The sequence below is a fragment of the Hevea brasiliensis genome, chromosome 17 (genome assembly GCF_030052815.1).
Source record: "Hevea brasiliensis isolate MT/VB/25A 57/8 chromosome 17, ASM3005281v1, whole genome shotgun sequence".
In the NCBI taxonomy this organism is placed as follows: Eukaryota; Viridiplantae; Streptophyta; class Magnoliopsida; order Malpighiales; family Euphorbiaceae; genus Hevea; species Hevea brasiliensis.
Window position 1 is genome coordinate 48,788,672 of NC_079509.1, and position 19,632 is coordinate 48,808,303.

Below are 19,632 nucleotides of genomic sequence, written 5' to 3' on the forward strand. Positions count from 1 at the left end.
ATCATAAAATATACTAAAATATAAGGGCAAAATGGATGTAAAACTATCCTAAAATGCCTATATGAAATGAGTGCAACAGACTTCTAGATGGATATAAGGATGGCATCTTATCTAGGAAAACACCACTTTAATCAACTCATAAAAGAACAATAACTAATACTCGTGGGATGTTGTCACAACTCATTCCTCAGTTTACTGATACTACCAAAATGTTGCATAAATATATGCCTTAATAGCATCTAGGACAAATCTCTAATAGTATCTCAAGTAAGATTGATTTTGAAACTGGATTGCAACTTGAAACATCCAACTCCTTAGAAGGAAGGAAATAAAAGTGGCACTTGTCCACAGGACCATAGGTAGATGGCACATGGTTATATTATATGGCATGACCTGTATTTGTATCCTCAAGTGTGGCCAAAAAAAGGAAATGAACACTATTAAGCTTGTTCCTATCTGAGAGAGTAAGGAACAATTGAAATGTAAAATAGTTTAATGTGAATGAAGAACTATAACTTGTATTGAATATATAATGGCAAAATGTCTTTAACAATCAATGGTCTCGATTACCTTGTTATCTCTCTTCCTCTCCAATTCCCAAGTGTCAAAACAAATACTAAAAATTAAAGGAACAAAGAAACAAGATAAATGGTTGATAAACAACCCTCAGGAATCAATCCCATTCAGATTGCTCTGCCCCTCTGAACCAGAGAAAATGCCAGATTTCCAAATGCCTCTTTTCATCCTCCTCTTCTCTCTATTCTAATTCTATCCCCTTTGCCAGTTGTCCCTCCACATGATCCAACCTCCATAATTACCTCCAAGAGCCCAATCCATTATGTTACCAATCCTTCTAGAATTCTCCTCGCTCAACTCCACATTTCTATCACTATTCCAAAGTAATTTATGTATCTTAGTATTGGCATTATGCCTACATGGTTGGCGTATAGCTTTGTCAACCAAAATAGCTAAATGCTCCTGCATTGCATGGATTATTTATAGTTCTTAGTTTTTATAATATGCTTTTCATTTTTTTTTTTTGCCAATTTGGAGATGCTTGGATTTTTTATAACTAGATAATGTAATTCTAAAAAATTAAGAACTTAGAAAAACTCAAAATTAAAATAATTCTTAATCAAATTTCTATTATTTTTATCAGGAAAAACCATTATGATGTTAATAATTTTCTTTTCCAGATTTCAAAAATTAACTACATATAATAATCTTGATATTTCCATTTTAATTTTCAATTAATCTCTATAGTCAGTTAAGTTCTATATAACAGTAAACATTTTATCACTGTTTCTTCCAAAATCTTGATATTCTGCAATTGCTGTGTGATGTATAGGATAAGGAGGTTTAGCAATAAGAAGAGTGAATGACTTGGAGGGAGAAGGAGGTAGGAAGTTGTTAGTGTTGTTGGAGTTTGTTAGAGTTGTTAGAGAGTCTATTATGGAACTGTTATAGAGTCCATGACAGTTGTATAAATGATGTTACTGTGAAATAGCTTTCACAAGTGCACGGGTCACAGTAGTATAGTTTTAAAAATATCCTTCCCATGGAAAATTGTGCTTAAATTGGAATTAAAAGAATAAGCTAATTAGAATGCTAAAATTTAAAAATATTGATAATGAAATTAAAAATTAAAATTGGTATTTGAGGAATTTAAGCTAAATCAAACAATTAATTAAACTAATTAAACTAGATGACTAAAGTTTTAATTGAAATTACTAATTATGAAATTAGGGAGGAATTAAATCTAACTTCAATAAAAATTAAAGTGATTCTAGAGATATGGATTTTTAATATTACTTACATGTGGTTTATCCCTAATTTAGCCAAACACATGAGATTTGCAATTTTTGAAGGAAATCAATTCTCAATTCCTTGAAACCTCTCTCAAGCATTTCAAAGTTGGTTTTCATCAAATCAAATCCTGTTTTCACGAAATTTCAAACCTAATAAAAACCCATTTAAAGCTCTAATTGATTACAAAAGTCCTCTTAATCTTCTTAGCTTATTTCTAACACTAAGAAAACCAAGTTTATTACAATATTATCTATCCTAAACATTCACTTTTCAGTCCATCTGTAAAGGATTAAAACTTAACTTAATGAGGGCCCTTTCATCAAGCAAGACAATAAGCTCACAAGCAATAGATAAAAAATGTAGCAAATCTCATTTAAATAGCTAAATCAATTCAAAAACCCCAACACAAGGCAATATTTACATACCCATCTCTAGAATCTCAAAGTTCTAGTCACAAATTATAATTTCAAGACAAACCCAAGTGGAGAAATGAAGAAGAAATGAAAATCTAAGCTAAGGAAAAGAAAAACGCAGTAAAAATGGTGAAGAATCTACTGCTGGGACGTTGCAAAAGATGTCATCTTGGCTTCTGCAATAATATCATCTTGGCTTCTGCAATAATAATCCAAGGATGCTCCTCTCTCCTTCTCTTTCTAGCCAAAAATCCTTTGTTTTCTCTTTTTTTGTAAGAGAGAGAAAAAGGTGATTTTATATCCCTCATAGGTCTGCCCTAAAATTGGTAAAAAAAGACAGAAGATTCTGGAGAAAAGATGATGTATTAGGTCATAGAAGAAGGATTGCCACGTTAGCGTTTTCATTAAAACAACACAAGCTGGATCGGGTTGTGTTGCGCTTGTGTCGCAAGTTGTGCAACTTTTTAGACAATTTTCAAGCTCATCAGGTGTACCAACATAGGCTGCGACATAAGCTACACAAGCTGTTTCATATATTGTGTAACTTTCTATTTCTGTAAAATTTAACTTCAAATTTTTCTCTTTAAAATTTTGCAAATCAGCTCTGATTTCTTCCAAATAGCTGCTTTGATCAAATCACCATCAAAATTCTCCATAGTTTAACCTACAAAATAAGTAAATTAAACTAAGAAGTATGAAGAGAGAAAATTAACTAAATAAAGGCTAATTTCTAGTATAAAAGCTATAAACATGGGTAAATTAATTGCAAGAATTATATCTAAATAATGATATGAAATGCATGCATCAAATTCCCCCATACTCAAACTCTTGCTTGTCCCGAAACAAAATTTCATTAAAAACTCATTTAGAAGGGAATGGAATAAGCCTTTAAGAACACAAAAATTATTAATCCAAACTACTAACTTACTTCTAGCCACCAACATTCCAAATTCCCACCAGCAAAAGACAAAGAATAAAGCAATCACTCTCAATAATTACAGAATAGCTAAGAATTAACCAATCAACCCAAGCAATAAATACCAACCAGCTACAAGAGTCAATTGTGCCTAAACAAACCTAAATGAAATAGATAGCTAATGTGCCTCAAATAAATGGTGAGTAATATATGGAGGATTATATTGCCAAACCCATATGCAAGCATGAAAGATCTAACTCTACTAATGTAACAAGCATTTTTCAAAGAATCATTAGGTCTTTTAAGGATTGTAATGGGGTCAAATAGGGTAAAATTGTGGTTAACAAAGAAAGAGAATAAGGAAAACAAAATATGAGAATAATACTAATCATGAAACTCAAAGTGCATATTCTTTTTTTTTCTTTTTTTTTATTTTATTTTTTATATATAATTTTTTTCTCTCTTTTTTTTTATATAATAATATTCTTTTTAACTCAAGAGGAAAGAAATTCACAGTGAATCTCAAGTGCTAAGTTACTTCTATGATTATATAGAGGGACCACTTTTTATACCTCTTTTTTTTTTTAATTTTGTACTTGTCCCTATTTCATGCCACACCTAAAATTACCTTTGGGATAATTTGGTGACTTTTTAGCAATTTGTCACAATTATTCTAGCACTTTTTAAGATATTTCAATCCTTCAAGAATTTTTTTTTTTTGGCTATAAAATGCACTTGATTGCTAAAATATTATTCTCATAAATGGGTGATAGTGTTTAGGTCTATGGCTAAGTAAATGATTTGAGTTCCAAAGAAATTAGGAGATTAAGGCTCAAAGGGGGTTTGCAAGGGTTAAAACGAAATTAAAGGTAGGTTAAGGCTAAATAGGAGGGTTTGAATTATGAAAGAATGCCTAAATCATATTCTTATCAAATGCAAGTTAAAAATTTCGCTTTGAAAAATCTAATATGCTTGTTCTAGGAATGGTGAGACAGCAATGGCCATTTTCTTTCTCAAAGGCTTATTCAGACACTCAAGAACTCAAAATAACTAATCAGAATCTGCACTAGATTAATATATTAATTTTCAGCAATCAAGTAAAAGAAAAAAAATGCTCTAAACTTTGTACCTAGCTGGAAACTTTCATTCTACTAACCATCTAGAGGTAAGTTAAATTGCTTGAATAAGCAACTTCTGGAATTCAAAGACTGGTTTAAATCAAAAAAAAAAATTTAAATGAATAAATAAAATGCAAGAATATATGAATGTATAATGAACCTATATGCAACTAAGTATGTACAGTTAAGTATATGAAGCTATATGCAGTGAATATGTGTGAATATGTGCAAGTATGAATTAATGAATGATTATGTAACTATATGCAAATGAAAAGGAAAAATAATTTTTGCAAAAATTTTACCCTCTCCCCCATACTCAGAATGGACATTGTCCTCAATGTCAAAAAGAATGCAAGGAATAGGACAATATGGCTATAAAATAAATTCAATGGGCTCACTCAAATACTTTGCAGGAAATATATGGCTAATATGTGCATAAAGAATGGATAAGTAAGCCTAATGAACTTAAAAGAAAGTGGATAGATGTTACCCTGTTGCATAAGTAGTAGCAAATTATTACCTCATTGAAGATGCAACCAATTTAATTAAAGAAAAATTTAGAGCTATTGTACACTTTGTAAAAAGAAAAACAGGGTCCATGAAATCAATTAAGCACAAAATGAAATATGGAATTAAGAATGCAATCAAGATATAGCCATTCAATAAGAAAAATTTCAAATGAGCATATTAAAAACAAGTAAAGCATTAAAGAGTCAAAATAAAAAGAAAAATGTACTGACAAATAACTAAAAATACTAAATAAGCAACTATCTCAGATAAAAACACAAACAAAATATTAACTAAACAAGCTAACAAGCTATGAGAGGATAAAGCTAACTAAACAAGTAACTAAAAGAACTAACTAAATAAACACCTAAATAAAAACATGAAATATAAATGCTGCAAGTAAAACTGTCTAGCCAAGAGTAACAACTCCTTTACCCTTGCCATCTGGTGGAGGTGGTGGTTTTGGCTCTAAGAAAATCCTATGCATACAAACTGTTGGGGTAATTCCCTTTATATCATCAATTGTATAGCCCAAAACTCTCCTATATTCTCTCAAAACTCTCAACAATTTGTCAATCTCAATATCAGTCAAAGATGCATTAATTATAACAGGATATGTTTTATTAGGTCTAAGAAAAGCATACATGAGGTTGGAAGGAAGAGATTTAAGATCTACTTTTAGGGCATCCTCTACCTTTAATGATGGTGATTTAATATCCAAAATATGCACTTCTTCAAGCTGAAAAATTGTAGCTTCAGGATGTGGTAGAGAACTCTCCAAGTGTTGTGCAAAAGCAGCTATGTTAGGATTGTCATTATCAATACTCCCACCATGGACTAGGCAATTTTCAAGGGGGTCTTATGGATAGCTTTTTCTAAAATGCTCTTGTGCAATCTCATCTATAATGTCTACCCGCAAACAAGATTCAATTTCTTCATGTTTCTTCTTCATGGCTGGATTGATGTTGAATATCATTTGATCATCTCCCACTCTAAGTGTCAATTTCTCACCCTTTACATCAATTAAAGCACCAGCTGTGGCCAAAAATAGTCTTTCCAACAAGATAGAAATTTTTGTATCTTCTTCCATATCTAAAATGATAAAATCCACCGGAATGTAAAATTTCCCAACCTTGATAGGCACATTTTCTAGAATGCCTTCTGGATACTTAATTAAACGATCAGCCAATGAAAGATACATGTTGGTAGGCTTCAACTCTCCCATATTCAGCTTCTCATATATTGAAAGAGGCATTAGGCTAATGCTAGCTCCAAGGTCACATCACCTATATGACAATGAATGGAAAATACATCCGGATCTTTGAGTTTGGGAGGTAACTTGTTTTGAATTATAGCAATGCATTGCTCTCCCAAATTAATGGTATCATAATCCTCTAGCCTTCTTTTATTAGTAAGAATTCCTTCAAAAACTTGGCATAACTTGGCATTTGGGATAGTGCCTCAGTGAATGGCACATTGATATACAACTTTTTTAGCACTTCAAGGAATTTGTCAAATTATTTATCTAGTTTCTGCTTGATGAATCTTTGAGGGTAGGGTAGGGTGGGCTTATAAGTCTCAGGTGGGATGTATGGCTTCTCTCCCTTATCTTGCTCAATTTTGCTTTCTTTTTCTTCTTCATTTTTCTTGCTCTCAACTGATTTTTCTTCTGTTGTGCTCTCTTTTTCTTCTTTCTTGTTTTCACTCTCTTGACCAACTTTCTTACCACTTCTCAAGGTCACAACCTTACATTGTTCATGGGGGTTTTGTGGTTGGTTAGGTAGTTTGCCATAGGATTGAGTTCCGGATAAGCTTGCTTGTTGAGCTAATTGATTCTCCAACATGCGATTGTGAGCTTGTCACTGATCCATAGTTTGTCTCATGTGTTGCATTTCTTCCTCTAATTTGGTATCATCTTGCTTTGTTCAGTAAAAAATTTCTCCATCATGCTTTCCAAAGCTGGCTTTGATTTAGGAGGTGGAAGAGGTTGTTGTGCTCTTGATTGATATCCAGGAGGTGGCCGCCTTGTGGGCTAAAATTGTGATTGAAACTGAGGTCGATTCTGCTGCATATACTGCTGGTTATGAGCATAATTTGAGCTTTGACCTTGTTGACCAAAAGTTGCTTGTGGTCTCTATATTGAGTTGTTCACATTAGAATAAGCATTTCCATAGGTTTCTGTCGATAACCTCCTACATAAGTAGCTTGTTCTTGTAAGTAATCATCACCATAAGAAGAGTAATCAACTCTATAACTTTGGGTTCCATCTATATAGGCAACTTGTTGCATAGTTGTAGGAGTTGAGATTGTTGCTTTTGTGCAAAAATCACTAAGTAGCTGAGTTAACTAATCAAATCTTGCATTCATATAGCTAACTGAGTCAAGTTCATAGATCCCAACCTTCTTCAGCTCAATTGCTCTTAGATTTCCCCATAAATGGGTATTATGAGCAATTTTCTCTAATAGATCATAGCATTCTTCACTTATCATTCTCATGAAATCTCCTCCTGCTTGTGAATCAATTGTGTTTCTTATGGCTAGAGTAACTCTGGTGTAGAAATTCTGAACAATCATCCATTTGGGTATTTCATGATGAGGACATTGCCTTTCAAGCTCCTTAAATATCATCTAAAATTCATATAAAGTTTCATCTTCCCTTGGTCTAAAAGCTACCATCAAATTCCTCAAATGAGTGGTCTTCCCAGGTAGGAAAAATTGTGATAAGAAAAGCTTGAGAAACTACTTCCAAGTAGCCATATTAGCTTGTGGAAGTGTATTATACCACTCCAATGCTGAATCTCAAAGAGAGAATGGGAAAAAGGTCAGCCGAATTACTTCATCTGAAACTCCAGGTTGTCTTTGTGTGCCACATATCATCAGAAATTTTCTTCAAATGAGAATGGGGATTCTCAAGTGGGCTGCCCCCAAATTGTGAATTCTGAACCATTTGAATGAGACCAGTCTTTAACTCAAATTGGTTGGCTCTAATGATAGGTCAGTTATCTCTCACGTCAGCACATCTAGGAAAAACATAATCTAACATGGACCTTCTCTGAGGATCATTTTGATTAACAACTTCAGTCTGCCTGTTCTGATCATTTCCTCCATTGTTTCCATCATTAGCTCTATTTTGATTCTCTATATTTTCAATTTTCTCCTCTTGCTCAAGCCTTTGCTACTCTTCTTTTTCTACTTCCTTTCTCCTCCTAGATTCCTTTTTGTTGGCTTTACATAATTTTTCAATTTCAGTGTTGAACAACAATTGAGTATCACTTGTGCGTTTTGATCGTCTCATAAACAATCAAAGTACCTGAAAAACACAAGGAACAATAGTGAAAATAAAAGAAAATAAAAACTCTAATCATCTTAAAATAATTAAAATCCAACTTAAAAATAAATAATTCCCCGAAAACGGTGCCAAAAACTTAATATTGATGTGAAATAGCTTCTGTAAGTGCATGAGTCACAGTAGTATAGTTTTAAAAATATCGTTCCTACAGGGAATTGTGCTTAAATTGGAATTAAAGGAATAAGCTAACTAGAATGCTAAAATTTAAAGATATTAACAATGAAATTAAAAATTAAAATTAGTATTTGAGGAATTTAAGCCAAATCAAACAATTAATTAAACTAATTAAACTAGATGACTAACGTTTTAATTGAAATTACTAATTATGAAATTCGGGAGAAATTAAATGTAACTTCAATAAAAATTAAAGTGATTCTAGAGATAGAGATTTTCAATATTACTTGCATGTGGTTTATCCCTAATTTAGCCAAACACATGAGATTTGCAATTTTTGAAGAAAATCAATTCTTAGTTCTTTGAAACCTCTCTTAAGCATTTCAAAGTTGGTTTTCATCAAATGAAACCCTGTTTTCACATAATTGCAAACCTGATAAAAACCCATTTAAAGCTCTAGTTGATTATAAAAGTCTTCTTAATCTTCTTAGCTTATTTCTAACACTAAGAAAATCAAGTTTATTGTAAGATTATCTATCCTAAACATTCACTTTTCAGTATATCTGTAAAGGATTAAAACTTAACTTAATGAGGTCCTTTTTATCAAGCAAGACAATAAGCTCACAAGCAAGAAATAAAAAATACAACAAATCTAATTTAAATAGCTAAATCAGTTCAAAAACCATAATACAAGGCAATATTTACATACCCATCTCTAGAATCTCAAAGTTCTACTCACAAATCATAATTTCAAGACAAACCCAAGTGAAGAAATGAAAATCTAAGCTAAGGGAAAGAAAAACTCAGTAAAAATGGTGAAGAATTTGCTACTGGGATGTTGCAGAAGATGTCCTCTTAGCTGCTACAATAACGATCCAAGGATGCTCCTCCTCCTTCTCTTTCTTGCCAAAAATCCTTTATTTTCTCTTTTTTTGTAAGAGAGAGAAAAAGATGATTTTATATCCCTCATGGGTCTGCCCTAAAATGGGTAAAAAAGACAAAAGATTCTGGAGAAAAAATGATTTATTAGGTCAGAGAAGAAGGATTGCCACATTGGCATTTTCATTAAAACGACACAAGCTGGAACAGGTTGTGTTGCACTTGTGCTGCAAGTTGTGCAACTTTCTGGACAATTTTCAAGACTCATCAGGTGCACCAACACAAGCTGCGACATAAGCTACACAAGCTATGTCATATATTGTGCAACTTTCTGTTTCTTTAAAATTCAACTTTAAATTTTTCTTTTTAAAAGTTTGCAAATTAGCTCTGATTTCTTTCAAATGGCTGCTCTGATCAAATCACCATCAAAATTCTCCATATTTTAACCTACAAAATAAGTAAATTAAACTAAGAAGTATGAAGAGAGAAATTAACTAAATAAAGGCTAATTTCTAGTATTAAAGCTATAAACAAGGGTAAATTAGTTGCAAGAATTATACCTAAATAATGATATGAAATGCATGCATCAATAAATAGTTGACTCACTTCTGTAGACTCACATTTTGAATATAATAAAGGAATTGATCTTCTTCTCTCTAATTCTTTTCTCTCTCTCTCTCTCTCTCTCTCTCTCTCTCTCTCTCTCTCTCTCTCTCTCATTCTTTTCTAATTTCTTCTGAGAGGCTGCTTTCATATTTTAAATGAGAAACTTTTTACTAATCAGAAACCACCTTTAGTGGGGTAGGAATGAATATTTGGATTGTTATTGTGGCTTTGCAGCATATTCAATTTTGTTTGCCCATAAGTTTTTCGATGACTAGTGATAGTTACAAGTCATTACTGTTCTCTTATTTTTGTTTCATTCATTTCATTCTAAAGTTGTCCTGTGTGTTTTATTTTTTAGATTTGAATGATAGATATGTCCACAATTTAATTCTTGAAGCTGCAAGGTTAATAAGAAATTCTCTTTCTCTCTCTCTCTCTCTCTCATGATTTTTTTTTAAACTATGTTTCTTATGGAAGTTCCTTTAATTTTGTTATATCATCTGTGCATCAAAAGAAGAGTGGGCTCTTGAGGTTGTTCAAATGATGTTTAAGTTAGCGTAATTTTCTGACAGCAAGGTTTATTCATGTTGATTATAAAGCTTTTTTGTGAAAGATATCTGACATTTGAATATGGAGGCTCAAAAAAATTCTTAATATTATTTACCTTTTCATTTTCCACCATTTTTTGATAAGCAAGAGGTTCTTATTGAAAGTTTGATGCTAATGCAGGTTAGTAGAAGAAGCTGATTACAGATCTACTATAGAACTGTTTGCTAAGAGAGGCGATGAGAAGACACTTGATAATTTCATTCCTAAATTTGAGAGTGACTTCTTGGAATATGTAGAACTTATTTCACATAAGCTTCATCCATATGAGGTATGTTGAATTAGCTTTTATTTGATTGTATTGGCTAAAGGTTGCATGGTTGCTAACTTGGTAAACTGATATAATTTTAAATGCATAAAAGTTTCCAGTATATTGGTTTACTCAAGGCAGTAATGAGACTGTCAATGACTTCTTTGAAAGCAGCAGATGCAAAAGATGTTGCATCTTCTGTGTAACATTCAAACCAATCAAAACAAAACAACAACTAAGAAAAGGAAGAAAGAAAAGTTAAAAAAAAAAAAAAAAAAAAAAAGAGGCAAAAATAGAATCAAAACAGAACAGATCGGGTATAGAGCAAAAATAGGGAAATAAAGCAACAGTAGGGGAATTGAAACCTTACCCAAAAACCCAACTCTCCCAATAAAAATTCTGCTAAATTACATCACTTTCACATGGCATAAGTCCCTATTTACAACAGATCCTTCTCATGAGCCATATTTCCCTCTCTTATTTTGCAATCTCTATTCCAAGTAAAGGAGAAGAATGGGGAGCAGCTGCCATCCTTTTCAATTCTAGTGTCTCTGGTTCTTTCTTTGTTGTTTCTTGATCAAGTTAGCACTAATAGCTTCCTCCCTCCATGATTTAATAAGTTGTTGATATCCCATTAAGTTAATAATGAAACTAAGGAAAGAAATGGACAATATAGGTAGCCAAACCTCAACTTCTCTATACAAGGATTTTCAAGTTGAATTTTCTTTATTTTAGATTTTTAGGCTATATCATGAGCTACCATAGTTGCTTAATATTATTGAATAACTTGTAGTAAAGTTTGTTCATTGAAGAGTTAAGTAAAGAAATTTCATATATATGTCCTAGGATTTGTTGAGTAGGCTTAACATTAATTTTAATTCCCATTTAGACATGTTATTTTAAGAATGAGTTAAGGGATTGAAGTTATTATTATGATGTTGCTAAATTCTAGTTTAAAGAATAGAATTGGTAAGAATTATAAGGGAAGTGAATGGAAATATTATGAATGAGTAAATTTGGGATGGATGGTCAAGCTACTAATGGTTTGATAATTGTTGGGTATATTAAATCTTAATTAGAAACATGTAAGAAATTTAGCATGTTGTGTACATAAAAAAAAATAGAGTTAAATATTATATATTTAGTATTATTGGAAGTTATAAGCTAGTAGAAAATTTCAAGTGTTGTTAGAAATAGGAAAATTTGTGAGAGGAGGGATGGATTTAAGTTTTATATCTTAATTACTAGGTGGATAATGAAGTGTTTAATGTATGATGTGTTTATTGTAGAGCTATTAATGGAGATTAATTGTAATTAAATTAGCAAGAATTTTGATGTAGTAAAGGGAAGAAATTTTAGCATGAAATGCTAAAGGAGAAAGAAGTATATATCAAATGGAGGAGAAATAAATGGAAAAAAAAATATGGAATTTATTATATTATTTAGTGTAGGCCACAGATGGACATTTTAAATTATTTGTGAATGTGTTGTGGCTTGTAAAGAATTGGTTGAGTTCTTAGAATTTTGGAAGACGTCCGATTTATACTGAAATGCCGTCGAATTTTTTTTTGAATTTTAGATAAATAAATCATGCATTTCACCCCACTTTTTTCATCTTTAGGATTTAAAATTGCTTTTCTTAATGTATTACTTTTCCCTACACTTTTAGGAGACGACCCAGGTCCTGTTGTAGACACTTGGAGTGCTCCAGCAGTCTAGACTTCATTAGTCTTTAGTACAAGTGAGTGGATAAATATTTAATGCTGGTAATTTTTATTTAATGTATATTTAAGTATGTTATTTTTCTTTATGCAAAAATGGGAATGGATAATGATAATTATGTGTTTATTTATTAAATGAAATGAGATTTAGAAGCGCAGCTGAATAAATGACTTAATACACTCAATATATGCACCGAATAGATAGCACCTCGATAAGGGTGATATAATTTTAGCTCAACATATATTTATGCTGTCTTTGGGACAGCGCTTGAGATACACATAGCCTTTGAGGTATATATCAGGTGGTCGCCCTTTGAGGTTGGCTCTACACATGGGTATGACCAGCATATTTATTGCTCTTGGGCCGTTAGTGTTATCATAGAGCCCAAGATGCCAGCATTGCTCTCAGGTTGCTAGAGTTTATTATATGCACCTAAGATGCCAGCATATCTATAGGAAGTATATTGTGAGTGTCTAAGAATATTACTGATTTTATGATTATTAGCAAAGTTATTTCTAAAATATTTTTTTACAGCATGAAATTTTATTTTATCTCAGTTATGTGAATTATAACAAATGATTTTTATTCAGTTGACATATGTTAGTATAACACCGGGTACTATTAAGTACCAAAACCTTGTCTATTTCCCCTTTGTTATTTATTTATCCGCTCATTGAATGGTTGTACTCACCTCTTATATTTTTAATATTTCATACTCTTTTTGGTGATCTTTCTATCAGTAGCCCTCATTTGTTAGCATTTTCCTTTCTTCCACTTCACTAGCTGCAGAGTCTAGTGAAGGTTAGGCTAACATATTCCTTTTGTAACTTTTGAACATTTTGGATTACTATATATATTATCTATGTGTTTAGGCTCTACCCACTTAAAGTCTATGTTTGTATATTTTTTTGGTTCCCACGGAGGGAAAAAAAATCATATATCTATGAAGATAATATATTTATTTGGCATGGAGGAACTTTATGTGTATATGTATATATTTACATATTCTTCTAGGTTTTAGCAGGTTTCATATGTCCAATTAGACATATTTTAGGGGAAACCCTGTCAGTTTTTCCTTATCATATTTGCCTCTATAGGGTGGAAGGCAGGTGTGACATTTATTGGTATCAGAGCATAGGTTTATAGATTCTGTAGACCATTCTAGTATCAGTGTTGTTGATTATCTCTTGATGTTCCATTCCTTATCTTATTTGTAGGACAATGCCGCCCAAAGTAGTAGGTGGTAGAGGCCGTGGTGCCAACCGTGGCTGTAGTGTTCGTAGAGTTCGATTAGCTGATGTTGGTTAACCTCATAGGGATCCTATAGTGGCACCTCTATTCCAAAAGAGGTGGCAGACCAGGAGTTATCTGAGGGTGGAGATGAACATGATATTACTGTTTCTCACGATGTAGTATCAGGGGCATATCCAGCTGCACCACCACCGCCTGTTCCACCTATAGCTACAGTTGCACCGCTTATTCCACCTGCAGGTGCACCGCCTGTTCCACCTACAGATGCACCTCCTATTCCACCTGAAGCACCAGCTATTCCTTTTCAGTTAAATACAGATATCGATGCATTTATGGCACAGGTAGTTACAGCAGTTGTCACAGCTAAGCCAAAAGATTCATGGGAGGTAGTGGATCATGCTAGACGTTTGGGGGCTTATGACTTTGAGGGTTCTTTTAATGCTAATGTTGCAAATAAATGGTTGAAAAGAGTTATAAAAGTATTTGATTTGATGAAATTGACAAATGCAGATAGGATGGATAATATACATGGGTTGTTACAGGGTACGACAGATAGTTGGTTTGATGGTATACATCACAGAATTGGAGCTGATTTGAATTGGGATAGATTTGTGATTGAGTTTCGCTAAGAGTATCTGACAAAAAGTTATAAAAAAGGAAAGCAAGATGCCTTCTTCAGGTTATTTTAGGGTAGTCTCTCAGTAAGGGAGTATGTTGATTGGTTTGAGGATCTTTATGGTTTTGTTTCAGACATTTTGCCTTCTGAAGAAGCTAAATGTGATAGGTTCAGGCCAAGTTTACATATTGGCATTAGATCCTCCATGACTTGGTTCAGAGGTAGTAATTTTCGTGAATTAGTGGAAGTAGCTTTGAATGTTGAAAAAGTGAGACAAGAAGAGAAAGAATATGAGCAGAAAATGAGTAGGAAGCATGGGAAAAGTTCTTCACAAGGGTTCAAGGAGATACCAGCTAAAAGAAGGGGTAGTTCATCTCAATCTAGAACTGATTATTGTGGCAGTGGCAGGGGTTCTTATATGAGTACAGGATAGCAGCCTGCTCGATTTCAATCTAGTCAGGGTTCAGTGGCATAGTTAGTGGGTAGTTCCTGTGGGGCATAGAGATAGAGATAGGGACAAGGAGACAATTCTAGGTTTGAATAGAAGAAGAGAACTTTTCCTCAGTGTACCACCTGTGGTAAGTACCATGATGGGGAGTGTAGGAGGTTTGATCGAGGTTGCTTTGAGTGTGGTGCTCTAGGACACTTTAAGAGGGATTGTCCTTTACTTGTGACTAAAAATAGTGGTTCTGGTTATGGATCGATGACACCTTAGAATCCACAGATTGGTACAGCACTAACACGAGGTAAACTTATAGTAGAAACGAGACCTAGTGAAAGTAAGACTACTGGGGCAACTTCATCAGCTCAGTCTGAACCCACAACACAACTTGGTAGGCCTCGCACTCAAGCTAGAGTCTTTGCAATGACACAGTAGGAGGCAAGAGCATCTCCAGAGTTATGACGGGTATGTTGACCATATTTGATAGAGATACACGCATTCTTATAGACCCTAGGTCCACTCATTCCTTTGTGTCTCAATCATTTTCTATGCATGCTGATAGAAAATTGAAACCTCTAGATTGTGGATTAGTTATGGGTACACCAGTTGGGAATTCTATTGTATGTGAGCATGTGTATAAAGATTGTGTTGTTAAATTGGGTGATCATGAGTTACTAGCAGACTTGATTCCTTTACATTTCCTAGATATTGATGTTATCCTAGGCATGGATTGGTTATCCCACCACCATGCTGCAGTAGATTGTTTCAAGAAGACAGTGATGTTTGATTGCCCTAGGGGGCCCAAGTTTATCTTTCATAGAGAAAGGTGTTCTCTTCCTTCCTCTGTGATTTCTGCTATGACTACTAGAAAGATGCTTAAAAAGGGTTTTCAAGCATACCTAGCTCATGTGGTTGATACTAGCCTAAAAGTGCCTAAGTTGGAGGACATTCCAGTTGTGTGTGAGTTTCCTAATGTTTTTCCTGATGTTCTTCTGGGATTACCTCCTAATGGAGAGATTGAGTTCTCCATTGATCTAAATCCTTGTATAGCCCCTATCTCAATGGCACCATATAGTATGGCTCCAGCAGAATTAAGAGAGTTAAAAGTACAATTGCAAGAATTGCTTGATAAGGGCTTTATAAAGCCTAGTGTATCACCTTGGGGAGCTCCTGTTTTATTTATGAAGAAAAAGGATCACACTCTGAGGTTATGCATCGATTATAGGCAGCTAAATTGAGTCATAGTGCAGAATAAGTATCCTTTACCCTGCATTGATGATCTCTTTGATCAACTCCAAAGTGCTAAGGTGTTTTCCAAGATTGATTTGCCGTCTGGGTATCATCAATTGAAGATCAAGGACTCTGATGTACCTAAGACGGCTTTCAGAACTCGTTATGGGCATTATGAGTTTTTTGTTATGCCTTTCAGGTTAACCAATGCACCAGCTACTTTTATTGACCGCATGAGTAGGGTGTTCAAACCCTATTTGGACAACTTTGTTATTGTATTTATCGATGATATTTTGGTGTATTCTCATAGTAAGGAAGAACATGAGGAGCATTTAAAGACTGTATTACAAATTTTAAGAAGCAAGCAATTGTATGCAAAATTGAGTAAATGTGAGTTCTGGCTTGATAGAGTCATCTTCTTAGGATATGTTATTTCAGCAGAGGGAGTATTTGTTGATCCTAAGAAGATTGAAGCAGTAGTCAAATAGGATCCTCTAACTAATGCTACAGAGGTTAGGAGTTTCTTGGGATTAACAGGGTATTATAGGCATTTTGTCCAAGATTTCTCCATCATCACAGCACCATTGACAAAACTGCTTAGAAAGAATGCGTTTGAATGGACAGAAGAATGCCAAAAGAGTTTTGAGAAGCTTAAGGCATGTTTAACTTCAACTCCAGTTCTTGCTCTACCTTTAGGAGTAAGCAAATTTATTGTGTATAGTGATGCTTCCTGCAAGGGGTTAGGTTGTGTTCTGATGCAACAGGGAAAGGTGATAGCTTATGCTTCTTAGCAACTTAGACCACATGAATTAAATTATCCTACCCATGACCTAGAATTAGCCGTAGTGGTTTTTGCTTTGAAGACATGGAAGCATTACCTTTATGGTGAGACTTGTCATATTTATATAGATCATAAGAGCTTAAAATATCTCCTCACACAGAAAGAATTGAATCCAAATAAGATAGATCGAATTACTTAAGGACTATGATTACACCATTGAATATCATCCAAGTAACTAATGTGGTAGCTGATGCCCTTAATCGAAAGTCCCTTAGTAATTTGGCATATGTTAAAACAGTTAGACTTCCACTATTATTGGAGTTTCGATCTCTAAGAGCAAAGTTAGTAGTGGATAATTCAGGGGCACTCTTAGCAACTCTCAAAGTTAGACCAGTATTAGTGGAAAGGGTTAGAAAAGCTCAAAGCCAAGATGAGTAATTGAACAAGATCATCAATGAGGTGAGAAATGACACTCATACAGATTTTTCACTTAGTGAAGATGGGACTTTAATATTTGGTGGCAGGTTATGTGTACCTAATGTAGAAAACCTAAAAAGAGAGATCATGGAAGAGGCTCACTGTTCTGCCTATTTTATGCATCTAGGTAGCACTAAGATGTATCGGGATCTTAGAGAAAATTATTGGCGGCCAGGTATGAAGAAAGAAATAGTAGAATTTGTTTCAAGGTTCTTGGTATGCCAACAAGTTAAGGCAAAGCATCAGTATCCAGCCAGGAAGTTGCAGCCACTTCCTATTCCAGAATGGAAGTGAGAGCATATCACTATAGATTTTGTTTCTAGATTACCTTGTACTCCACATAGGCATGATGTAGTTTAGGTAATAATTGATAGATTGATGAAATCGGCACACTTTTTAACTATCAGGATAGATTATTCTTTGGATAAGTTAGCAGAGATTTATGTCAATGAAATTGTAAGACTCCATGTTGCTCTGGTTTCCATTGTTTCAGATAAAGATCCAAGGTTTACATCTCGATTTTGGCATAGTTTGCAGAATGCTTTAGGAACTAAAATGATGTTTAGTACTTCCTTCCATCCACAAACAGATGGTCAATCTAAACGAACTATTCAGACTTTAGAAGATATGCTTAGGGCAAGTGTAATAGAGTTTAAGGGAAGTTAGGAGAAGTATATATCTTTGATAGAGTTTGCTTATAATAATAGTTATCATGCTAGTATTGGCATGGCCCCTTATGAGACGTTATATGGTAGAAAATGTAAAACACCAATATGTTGGACTGAAGTTGGAGAAAAGAAGCTAAAAGGCCCAAAAATGGTACGACACATTGCTGATAAGATCCAAATGATTAGAAGCAAGTTAAAGGTTGCACAAGACAGATAAAAGAGTTATGCAGATTTGAAGAGAAGAGATATTGAATACAATGTCGGTGATAAGGTATTCTTAAAGATCTCTCCTTGGAAGGGAATTGTACGCTTTGGTAAATGTGGGAAGTTGAGTCCTCGGTTTATAAGACCTTATGAGATTATAGAGAGGATCAGACCCATTGCTTATCATATAGCTATGCCTCCACAGCTATCACAAATTCATGATGTTTTCCATGTATCTGTGTTAAGAAGATACAGAAGTGATCTCTCTAATATTTTCCAGAAGCAACCTATTGAGTTGAGAGAAGATTTGACATATGAGGAAGAACCAGTGGAGATCATTGACAGAGAAAGGAAAGTTTTGAGGATCAAAGTGGTTCCATTAGTCAAGGTTCATTGGAGCAATCATTCCATAAAAGAAGGTACTTGGGAGAGAGAAGATGATATGCGGGCTCAGTACCCACACTTGTTTGCTTCACGAGATACGTAAATTTCAAGGATGAAATTTCTTTTAGAATGAGAGAATTGTAATATTCTAGCCAATCAAAACAAAACAACAACTAAGAAAAGGAAGAAAGAAAATTCAAGAGAGGAAAAGTAAAAAAAAAAAAAAAAAAGAGAGATAAAAACATAATCAAAACAGAGTAGATCAGGTATAGAGTAAAAACAGGGGAAATAAAGCAACAGCAGAGGTATTGAAAACCCTTACCCAAAAACTCAACTCTCCCAATAAAAATTCTACTAAATTACATCACTTTCACATGCCATAAGTCCCTATTTACAACAGATCCTTCTCATGAGCCATATTTCCCTCTCTTATCTTGCAATCTCTATTCCAAGTAAAGGAGAAGAATGGGGTGGCATCCTTTTCAATTATAGTGTCTTTGGTTCTTTCTTTGTTGTTTCTTGATCAAGGTAGCACTAATAGCTTCCTCCCTCCATGATTTAATAAGTTGTTGATATTCCCTTAGGTTAACAGTGAAACTAAGGAAAGATATGGACAATATAGGTAGCCAAACCTCAATTTCTCTATACTAGGATTTTCAAGTTGAATTTTCTTTATTTTAGATTTTTAGGCTATATCATGAGCTACCATAGTTGCTTAATATTATTGAATAACTTGTACTAAAGCTTGTTCATTGAAGAGTTGAGTAAAGAAATTTCATATATATGCCATAGGATTTATTGAGTAAGCTTAACGTTAATTTTAATTCCAATTTAGGCATGTTATTTTAAGAATGAGTTAAGGGATTGAAGTTATTATTATGATGTTGCTAAATTCTATTTTAAAGAATAGAATTGGTAGGAATTATAAGGGAAGTGAATGGAAATATTATGAATGAGTAAATTTGGGATGGATGGTCAAGCTACTAATGGTTTGATAATTGTTGGGTATATCAAATCTTAACTAGAAACATGCAAGAAATTTAGCATGTTGTGTACATAAAAAAAAATAGAGTTAAATATTATATATTTAGTATTATTGGAAGTTATAAGCTAGTGAAAAATTTCAAGTGCTGTTAGAAATAGGAAAATTTGTGAGTGGAGGGATGGATTTAAATTTTATATCTTAATTGCTAGGTGGATAATGAAGTGTTTAAAGTATGATGTGGTTATTGTGGAGCTATTAATGGAGATTAATTGTAATTAAATTAGCAAGAATTTTGATGTAGTAAA

The 19,632-nt window shown here is 33.6% G+C and overlaps 1 protein-coding gene across 1 annotated transcript in view; it reads left to right on the forward strand.

The window, feature by feature from the left end:
- The window catches only part of LOC110640537 (uncharacterized), a 59,990-nt gene that overhangs the window by 37,317 nt on the left and 3,041 nt on the right, over nucleotides 1-19,632 (forward strand). The window contains exons 4-5 of the mRNA XM_058139009.1: nucleotides 10,441-10,588; nucleotides 10,675-10,769. Of these exons, the coding sequence (XP_057994992.1) occupies nucleotides 10,441-10,588; nucleotides 10,675-10,769 (243 nt within the window). The remainder of the gene's footprint in view (nucleotides 1-10,440; nucleotides 10,589-10,674; nucleotides 10,770-19,632) is intronic.